Source organism: Acanthopagrus latus, chromosome 21 (genome assembly GCF_904848185.1).
Source record: "Acanthopagrus latus isolate v.2019 chromosome 21, fAcaLat1.1, whole genome shotgun sequence".
NCBI lineage: Eukaryota > Metazoa > Chordata > Actinopteri > Spariformes > Sparidae > Acanthopagrus > Acanthopagrus latus.
In genome coordinates this window covers 12,352,790-12,362,909 of record NC_051059.1, presented here as the reverse complement: position 1 = coordinate 12,362,909, position 10,120 = coordinate 12,352,790, and the positions used below count along the sequence as shown (strand labels likewise).

Sequence of the window (10,120 nt, the reverse complement as noted above, 5' to 3'; positions counted from 1 at the left end):
AGCGTCGTTCTCATTGGTCGACAGGAGACACGTGACCGCCTGAGCCCCCACAGAGCTTATAAGGCGTCCGTCTGCTGGATAGACTGAGAGGAGTACGTGTCAAACGATTTAACTCTTATTTGAGCGATTCTGTGAGTAAATCCGCACCTTTAATGTTTAGAGGGCTGTCTGTGGTTTCACATTATGTCATCGTGTGGCGTCCGTAGCCTCCTTCGCTGGCTATAATCGTGTGAATCTGGAGTGTAAGGAATGGATAGGGACGACAGTTGAAGGCACTTGACGTCATCTTTTCCGCTGCTGTGTTGCGGTCAGTGGGAATTTTCTCGAAGATCACGGCTGAGGTTATCAGTGGAATGGCGGCTCCTCTCGTTCTTGTTAGCAGGGCCACTCAACCTAGCTACGATTTCATTGAAACACTCGTGTTTTTAATTCACCCCTTTCGGCCCGCCAATTCATTGTGTCGGACAGCTTTGAATCGGTTGCGCAGTGACATTTGCATCATGGTGTATGTTGCGCGCATGCGTCATGATGCATAATATTGTATGTTGCGGAGCAGGCTTGAAAGTCGCTAGAGGAGCCCGGGGTGGGGGAGGGGCACCGGCTAGACACGACAACGCCACCGGGGCGTGAGGGAAGTGACAGGAGCAGTCGCAGGAGGGGGGCTGTGTGTTGAAGTCAAGAGGGTTTGTCATTTAACAGCTTCAAGATATCTGCAAGTCATGTATTGGTCAAAAAAGCTATAAATCTCTGAGGCCAGAATGACTTGGCAAAGTGCTAATTAAAGATCCCTCATCAATTTCTGATTAGTAGCAGTTAAGTTAACATTAAATGGTAGTCTTTAATCAATGATAAACACTACTCAACATTAGTAAAGCATTTTGGGATATGGGTGCATATGTGCATGGAAATTGATATGCAATAAAAGTCAAATAAAATGTGTTCCAGTATTTGTGGGGACCAAAACAAACTAACAATTCTGAAATACAATCAAATTAAATCCTTAAATATCCATAACTAATTATGAGTAGTGTAAGTCCAAATTTATAAATCTATGGTGCCAAAATTATATTATGACTTGGCAAAGTGCTAAACAAAGATGCCAAATCAAATTCTGATTAGTAAAACTTAAGTTGCCATTAAGTTGTAGTCTCTAATTAATGACATACATGTTAGTTGGCAGTTTAAATGTTAATTTCTTCTTGGTGAAACACAAATACCAGCAATCTCCAGTTCAGTTCTGACTAGAGATCATTTTAATTATAAAATTCTAATTATTCACATTGACTGATACATTTCTTCTTGGATATTTGCATTTAGGATTATGCTCTATACTGTGCAATTTATCCTGTCCAATTCTGGTTTGTATCCTGTGCAATGCAAGTCTCTGTTCAATTATATCCATCTTGGTTATATCTTTTCTATACATTTCTCAAAATTAGTTAGGGATATTGGGATCTGGGTGTATGTGCATGGATATGAAGTTAAATGAAATGTGGCACATTATTTTTGGGGAACATTGTCATGTCATTGTCTGTAACCGCTTATCCCATGGGGTCACGGGGTGTTGCTGCTGGAGCCAATCCCAGCCTTGTCTCAGGGCGAGGGCAGGGTACTCCCTGGACAAGTCGCCAGCTCACTGATGAGCAATGTGGGGTTCAGTATCTTGCTCAAAGACACTTCGACATGCAGCTCAGCCTTGCCCGGAGCCGGGATTTGAACTAGCAACCTTTCAATCACTAGTCGACCTGCTCTACCCACTGAGCTACAGCCGCCCTTGGTGAACATTTTTCTTTTGCAAAATACAAAAAGGGTTAGGGTTCTATTTTATGTCTCGTTTTATTTGTATATATCTTTCAGCCCCCCTTTTTTTCCACTGCTTATGACTCCTGAGCTGCGGTAACAAGTGAATTTTTTTTTTTGTTTGAGGGATCAATAAAGTCTCATCTAATGTGATAAAATGACTTAATTTGACATTTGATTAGTAATTCTGACTAGAAATCTGTAATTAGATGTCCAAGTTGTATTGAATGGTTTGGGTTTTGGACGGATGGCCTGTATGCAAACATTTTATGTGCCACAACTGCATGTGATAAATGCAAACGTCTCAAAGTGCACTTATACAGATATGTTGAATGTTTGCTAGTCAACGACTATGACAACTATGATATGGGTTCCTTTTTGTTTTACACCAGAGCATCATGTGGTAATGCTTGTTGAACCTTAACAATAAAAGTGTTTTTGTCCGATACTATTTGTTACAGATTACTAGGTTTAATGAATTTTTAAACGTGACATAACTGCAATAAATCGAATTTAGATGAATAAATATGGAAAATTGAAGGAATATAATATATATAATATATATTAAAAAATATCTAGGGTCAGGCCTATACCTTGGTGGAGTGTGCTGTCATCACAGGCAAAATTATAAATATATAATCTGTAGCATTCCCTTTGCTGCAATCCTGCAATTGACACACTGACACTTATATCATAGGTACATGAACAATTTATTTACATAATATGTTTGAGTTAAACTTAATATCAGCCTCAGGGACAAATTGCTTTGAAAAACCTCTAAAGGTCCGCTCTTACACCGAAGCCTGGTCCTTTAGGAGGCTCTGTCAAAGAAGTCAATCCACCCGCAGGCTCACACGAAAAGCGCCCGCCCCTGTAGAAAAAGGAAATTATAGTGTTTATATCAGTAAATTCTACAAATAAATTTTACGGATCTGCCAGAAAACTGACTATATCTTGATGGTATTTTGTATGTACCTGGGCCCAGGTGGTGGGACTCTGCCTGCTTTAAGTTCATCAATAATTTCATCAATGTCCTTAGGTGTGAGGTCCTCCTGGAAACAAGACAAAAGGAGTATAATTTATTACAAATAGAATACGGCAGTGTTTCTCATTGCCAGTGATCTGGATTATTAAGCTCCTTCAACCTGTATGAGCACCTTCTCTTCCCATTAAATTCAATCTTAAAGACAGACTGGAAAATTAAGGGGCACTACTTTAAATACTACTTTTGCTATATTATAAAAGGATCTTATGATGATAACTAATTCTAAATAAAAAACACAAAGGCAGGTTTTACAAAAAAATAGACAAGAAACTATATAAATTAATAAATAACTCCTATTAGGAATAAAAGGTCATGCAGAATAATTGTGCTTTGTGATTCTTTTTGCTTCCAAAGCTGAATCTGATAATAATAGTCAGTATGTTGCCTTGTATTATCCTGTATGAGCAACTAAATGTTAACAATGTGCTACCATAGTTAATGGCAGTCAATTCAAATCCACCTCATGAAATAACTTTTAAGTTTTTCCTAAAGTCAGTGCTAATGAGATAAAAACTGACTAATAAGTGAATGACTTTTACTCTGTTTCTGACCCAGGCAAACCATACTATTTTCAGCAATTTAAAGTGCATTAAGACTAAATCAGAAATACATATTGCATCTGCTTTCCAGGCTTAAAAACCATAAACAGCCTGATGCATGTATTTGTTTACAGACAATCTTGAATAAAAATAAATGCGTGTAATTTGATGACTTCATTACTCTCATACCTAAAACTGCAATAATTTCCAACTGTTAGTTACACAGTTAAAATTTTAAACTCAGTATAACCTGTCTTGGTGTTAACACATTGCACCTTCTTTCCTCCAATGATGACACCTCAGCAATTTCAGGTGTTACTGAAAATATCTGTACTCTCAGTCGTATTTACTTTAATTAGGTCATTCGCTTGTGCTCAGCTTGCAATAACTAAATTCCCCATGGCAACTCGGTGCAGAATTAGTTACAGAAAATGTTAAATCAAAAATCTAAAAAGCAACGTTTTCATATCATATCTGGGTCATAAAGTTGGTCTTTTTCCAAACTGAGGTCATGGATGAGACAAGATTATTATTCCAGCCATATCATTACTATTATTGTTATTATTAACTTCAGATTGGTTGTTTGTCTGTCATAGTTTCAGTTTCTCCCCTTTCATTTGTTTTGAGCCTTGCAAGTGTAGATGTTACCACACCTGCAAAAGAAACTCTAAAACTCTTGAAATGGTCTGAGAGATGTATTCTCCAGAGACATTCTTTGCAAAACTAATTTCAGGTTTTAACCTAATTTCGTTAATTTAGTTATAACGTTCAATAAGGAAGTCGTCTCCACAGACTTGTCGAGCACTCACATAATAGTTGTCATTGATCTGGACCATAGGAGCATTCACGCAGGCACCCAGGCATTCCACCTCTATTAGTGTGAACATCTTGTCTGGAGTAGTCTCTCCGACCTTGATACCTGTGGATGAACAAATTGAGACGAGCTTAATATTGAGGTAATCTCCAACGACGAGCTACAGACGATGTTACTGACACGTACAAGTGTTATTAACTCAAGAAGTATTACCTGACATTACACAGCTCAATGTAAGTTATAACACAAATTTAAGAAGTAGGAATGTGCTTTATTAAATGCCACACAGACTGAAGTCATCTGGCTTGATTTCACCCTTGTATGTCCTCTTGTTTGCTGCTACAGCTCACTGTTGTTTGAACTGCAGAGACAACTGTATATTTACATGTTTGTTCCCAGTTTCTGTTTATTCCAACTATACACAATAAAAAAAAAAGCTTGTTTTCATCTGCGTTTTCATCCCTTCATTGGTGTCCCTCCATAAAATGGAAAATGGCTCTCTTACCCAGTTTATTTTGGATGGCCTCCAGGATGCTGTCTGAGTTGCACAGCATGCAGGGTGTTGTTGTGCAGATCTGAATGAAGTATTTTCCCACGGGCTGACGCAGGAACATCGTGTAGAATGTCGCTACTTCATACACTCGCATCGGAGCCACTTCCAGCACTTCGGCGACCTAAATGAAAACAATTACAAACATTCAGTGAGGTTCGCTTACGTGACACATACGTCATAATACTGGTGTATCTGAGGATTAGAAAAATCAAATATGCATCACACAGCTGTAAAATGTTAGAAAAATCACTGTGCCTTGTTCATGGCGGAGATGGGGAGCCATCCGTGTTGCCTCTGGGCTACATCCAACACTGGGATGGTGGCTGCCTGCTTGTGTCCAACAGGGTACATTGAAATGATGGCCTCAATCCTCTATATGGGGAAAAAGGAAATAGTCATGAAACTATGGATGTGGACTCGCTAAAAAAGACCAATTTAAAATATAACATGAAGCTCACTCAGAAGCATTAGCTGCACAGATATATAAAAGAAGCACTCAGGGTTGGGCGATAAAATAATAATGATACGTGATGGTTATAAAACTTGGACATAAATACATACTAAATATGTATAGATCAACCTGTCACACAGAAGAAATATGGTATCATTAGTCTGCAGTTTTGGGCTTTTACATTAAAGTTAAAGTATTTTCTATCGCAATGGTTTGGTTGAACTACTCATGAATAAAGTGGATGTGAAAAAACAAGATATAAAAGTGAGTGGAACCGAGGGGCAAAAAAGCTCAGGAAATCGGTGAGAATAGAGGGAACACAACAACCCATATATCAAGTGGTTTGGATGTCTCAAATGCAACCAAGTGCAGCATAAAACTGTCTGCAAAAGATGCTGTCGCTCTGTGCTGACCAAGATGGGAAACACAACCAACCTTTTCCATCCAGCAATGCACATCTTCTTTCACTTAATGTAAATAAATTACATTCCTAAGATTTATTAAAATACTTGAAAGAGTATATGAATCTTATCTTCAGGTTTCAATTATTATGTAGATATTCACAATTATCAAATTATATGTTATATCAATCAATATGTAAAAATAATATTAAAAGTCATTTAAGATTAAATGTAGGAAAGTAATCCCTATTTTAAATTGATGACGATGACAGATATATTTAACTGTCCAGATACTGTGGTAAATTCCCATATAACAAATTGTGTTTTGGCTTTTAAAACTACACATTTTTTTATAAAACCCATTTTTGACTAAAGCAAAAGAAACTGAAGCTGGATTGAACTGGAATGCAATAATTAATAAACAGATACATTGCAACTGGCCAGTACAGCTGTGAAAATATCAGATATTGGAACTGGCTTCAAATAATTAAAAAAAAAAAAAAAAAAAAAACATCTTCCCCCAAAACAGAGAGGTGAAGTGTGATTCCTAGACCATGAGACAAATACAATTTTTATCCAATTAGATTTGTGCCATGAATAACATGATGGTAGTCAGTTTAATATATCTGATAGATTTAGTAAATTTGTCATAGTAATGACAGTAAAACACAGTTTAGTTTTGTGTGAAACTGTTCGATCGGCTACATAGTCTTGCACAATATACTGTATTGTGTGTCACCAACATATCTGTCACCTTGGCACAGACAAAGTTTCTAAAACAAAGGTGAAAATGGCTAAAAGTCTGGCTATTTTGACAGCTGGCGCATTGGGAGCTCGCCAATACCAGCTCTACAAGGGCTGAACAGTTGTTTTTTTTTCTTTTTTAATTGTCTTTTTAATTGACAAACAAGATAAATGTGCAATTCATGGCCAAATCAGACAGGATTAAAAAGTGTCTTTGCAGGAACTATAGTACATCTCACATGGAGGTCAGGCAGAAGGGGTGGGTCTTCACCTCTCTACCTACTGCTCAAAGCAGAGGACAACCTTACCTTTTTGTTCTCCTCGGTGAACTCAAACGGAGTATCAGCATTGTTGTCAGGAGTATCCCTGTGCTAAAACAGGAAAAACATAGTGTTAGAGGAGAGTTAACATGGCATACTTATCCTTAATCTTCAAATAGCATTTATCAGCCACTTTGTATCAAATCCAGCTTGGCAGCTATCGATGTAAAGTGCTATTATGGATGAATACTACTCAGCAACTACCACTGTCACGTGAGTAACAGGCTTATACAGTAGACCGTGTCTAATAGTATCTGATAAAATATGAATAACCTATCATGTATTGCCAGAGGGGAAAACAGGTGCTGTTATCAGACCACAGAGAAGACTCAACACAGACAACAATCATTTCTGCTTCTGCACATACTGCCCCCTTGTGAGCAGCAAATATCCGTTATGTAATTAAGAAAAAAAGAAGAACGTTGAATGTAAGAGGAGTGGTTCAAAGGCAATGCAACCAAACAGAATTTTCCCCAATCATAGACCAAAAACATCTTTACTATCAAGGGACAGTGAAACCATGGCATGTTTCCATTACATAAAAATATCACCTGTGATGTTTATGTTGCAAAGCACAGCTCTAATAGGCTCTAAAGGCTGCTCCCAGGATAAAATTAGAGCTTTCGGAAAACAGATGCCTTTGGGATTAATTCAGCGAAAATGGAAGCACAAACACTGCTGAGTCACTTTACAAATAGGTTTAAATGGCTAATTAATTTGAAACACATAAAAATAATTACCATGTGTAAATAACGGGTGAATGCAGTTTGTAAAACTCAACTCAGTTGAGTTTGCTGTGGTGAAAGATGTGTTTATATATTGGTACTGTGTGTAAACACTTGAGTACCCCAGATGTATTGCATTGTATTATACAGTCAAATACCCAATCTCCCAAATGTGGAAAGGAGAGTGCAGGAAAAGCAGCTTTTGATTTATTCATGTTGTTTAGTCTTGTTTTGTGAGATTCAGCATCACATCTGGTTTCATGACTCATTTAAAATGCATGAACTGGAAGACAATTTATTTTCAGTTTACTAATAAAATGTGTCAACAAAGTATAATGTATCCTACACTGTCTGGTGACCAAAATTAAAGAAAAAATTTGGTGTGAAAAAAAATGGTGTGTTTTTAGAGTTCATTATGGTGTCCATTGTCTCTATTAAGGCATGGCTAAACACACTGATAAGAGGGCACAGAGGTCACTGAGGAGGATAATTATTATTAATACAAATCAAGACAATATTTTATATAGTATTCTCAGTGTTTTGAGCACCACGTACACACACACACACCTGATACTCTATTTCAATGGTACTTCAATGATGATCCCTGTCGTATCTCATAGCTCACTGCATTCACTGTTTTCCCATGTACAAGCAGTCCCTGATTTAAGACCTAGAATAAAATCTAACAGAACTTAAAAACCCCAAATATACTGGACCCATGAACCCATGAACTTCACAATTTATCTCACCAATGGGCTGAAGAAAGTGGACGATGTGATAATCAGTTCTTACAATAATACATTTCATCTGAACATATATTGACTTTGGCAAAGAAACTGTAACTCACCACGAAGATGCCACCGGCTCCAGCGCGCGCAGCAGACCGATGCAGATTCCTGACCTGCCTGGCCTGCAAATACAGACAGATTAACAGCCTGGTAGTCTGTGAAGTGATCATCAAACTTCCAACATTTCTTTTTAAAATTTTAACTTTTTGTCACTTCTGCTGCTACTTATTGCCTTTTCCATTTGTAATTCATAAAAATATCCCAAAAGTGTGGTATTTATTTCAAAAAGGAGTTACTGCAAGGTGTCAATTTCCATTCGGGAATCAATACAGTGTTGATGATTTTGATTGATTGAACTGAAAAAGCAAAACTGTTGATGTTGTTATTGTCAACCGCAGAGCTAATATTTTAAGGCCTTAATGTTACACAATATCCCTAATTAGTATTGAGCAGTGTAGGTCGGTTTTCATAACATTTGCACACCTCACGGACAGAAATACAGGTCGTAGATCAGTAGTAGTAAGATACAGATCCTTTATGTATTGATTTCATTCTCAAGACACACTGGCCGGTTTGTCAATCACCTTTACAAATGTGATCTTGTACATGTGCATCAAAGTCAACCTCCTACTCTCTCGAATGAATCCACATAGAGTGCAAAAAAGACTTACGAGTCTTATTCAGTATCGCAGTTATTTAAATACCTGTGATTTTTCACACAACTACAACATCATTTTAAAACACACAGCTGACAGTTACGTGTTTTGAGCAGAACTCGCTGCTATTCTAGTTTTATTCACAGTAATAGTTACTGTCAGATTAACGGTATCATGAAGATCTTTTTTAATAATAAATCATTCATGTGCAGAATATATTCCCTTCGCAAGGCAAATGTTGTCCGACGATCACCTTGTAAACGTTTGACAGCAGAAAGCTAATACAGCTAGCATGCTAATGTTACCCAACGTTAGTTAGCTGGCTAGCTTAGCGGCCTCCACTGCTTGCCCTTGTAAAAAGTCATAGCATCTTCTCTCCAAATTATCCAAACGTGCGTTTATATTAATACCCAGATCCATGAATAACATCACAACTTTACCGTCTGCGACACTGCAGAGCGAACAGCAGCAGACAAAAACATCTTTGAGGCTTGAAGTTTGGTCCCGGTGAGTTAGCAAATGGACGGGACAGCAGCGGCCGACATCAACACAAGCACTTACGCTCGATTAAGAAGGTCTGACGCTACGTGAAAGCTACGTGATGCTGCGTCATTCAGTCGCGGCTCTGGTGAATCGATCCCAGATCGAAATGTGAGATCCAAAACAAATGACGCCAACAACCATTTGGATATTTCCTCTGAGCAGTGTTATGTAACCTGAATGAGAGTTCACGTTGCATGTTTACCAGCGTTTAAAGGGCCAAATATTCCAAATCATAAAACCAGCAAATATGAACGAAAACTGATGAAAATTGACATAATGAACGCTTTTATTTGACACTTTCAAAAATAATGCTACACAGTGCTTCTCATTAAAGCAATGATTAAATCCAAATTGTCTGAGTTTCCATCTAGTCTTGTCTGTGTTGAAACATTTTCTTGGTCAAAATCAAAATCTGATACAAATAAAAAGGCAAGATAGCCAAGTCAAAGAATAAATGTTGTGCAAAGATTATGATTTGATATGGCCTACAGAAGTCATGCAGCCTATATTTCTTTTAAAAACTCTATATATCATCCAAATTAATACATTTACATACATATACATATACATCCATTTAATACATGCGTTTATCTAAAATCTACTTTTCTAGAACATTTAGAGACAATGCATTGAGGATCAGTGTTTTGTTTACTTCAGTGAGCACAATATTGCACCTCTCTTTTCTCGGAGCACTAATCATCACCCTCTGTCAAAAAAACCCTCCCCATTGCCTGCCTGAAT

The 10,120-nt window shown here is 37.5% G+C and overlaps 1 protein-coding gene across 1 annotated transcript; it reads right to left on the bottom strand.

Moving 5' to 3' along the window:
* Positions 1 to 2,491: 2,491 nt before the first annotated feature.
* On the bottom strand, positions 2,492 to 9,433 carry ndufv2 (NADH:ubiquinone oxidoreductase core subunit V2). Its single transcript, XM_037085278.1, has 8 exons — positions 9,277 to 9,433; positions 8,240 to 8,302; positions 6,656 to 6,718; positions 5,007 to 5,123; positions 4,704 to 4,872; positions 4,194 to 4,303; positions 2,776 to 2,852; positions 2,492 to 2,671 (listed from the first exon to the last, which is right to left on the bottom strand). Exons 1-8 carry the CDS (start codon positions 9,316 to 9,318, stop codon positions 2,578 to 2,580), a joined length of 735 nt encoding a protein of 244 aa, XP_036941173.1. The 5' UTR covers positions 9,319 to 9,433; the 3' UTR covers positions 2,492 to 2,577.
* Positions 9,434 to 10,120: the final 687 nt, after the last annotated feature.

Coding starts and splice junctions, on each gene's coding strand:
- ndufv2 (XM_037085278.1), bottom strand. CDS start 9,318: ATGTTTTTGTCTGCTGCTGTTCGCTCTGCAGTGTCGCAGACG. Junction 6,719..8,239: donor GAGCCGGTGGCATCTTCGTG/GTGAGTTACAGT, acceptor TTCCTGTTTTAG/CACAGGGATACTCCTGACAA. Junction 5,124..6,655: donor TCACCGAGGAGAACAAAAAG/GTAAGGTTGTCC, acceptor TTCCCCATATAG/AGGATTGAGGCCATCATTTC.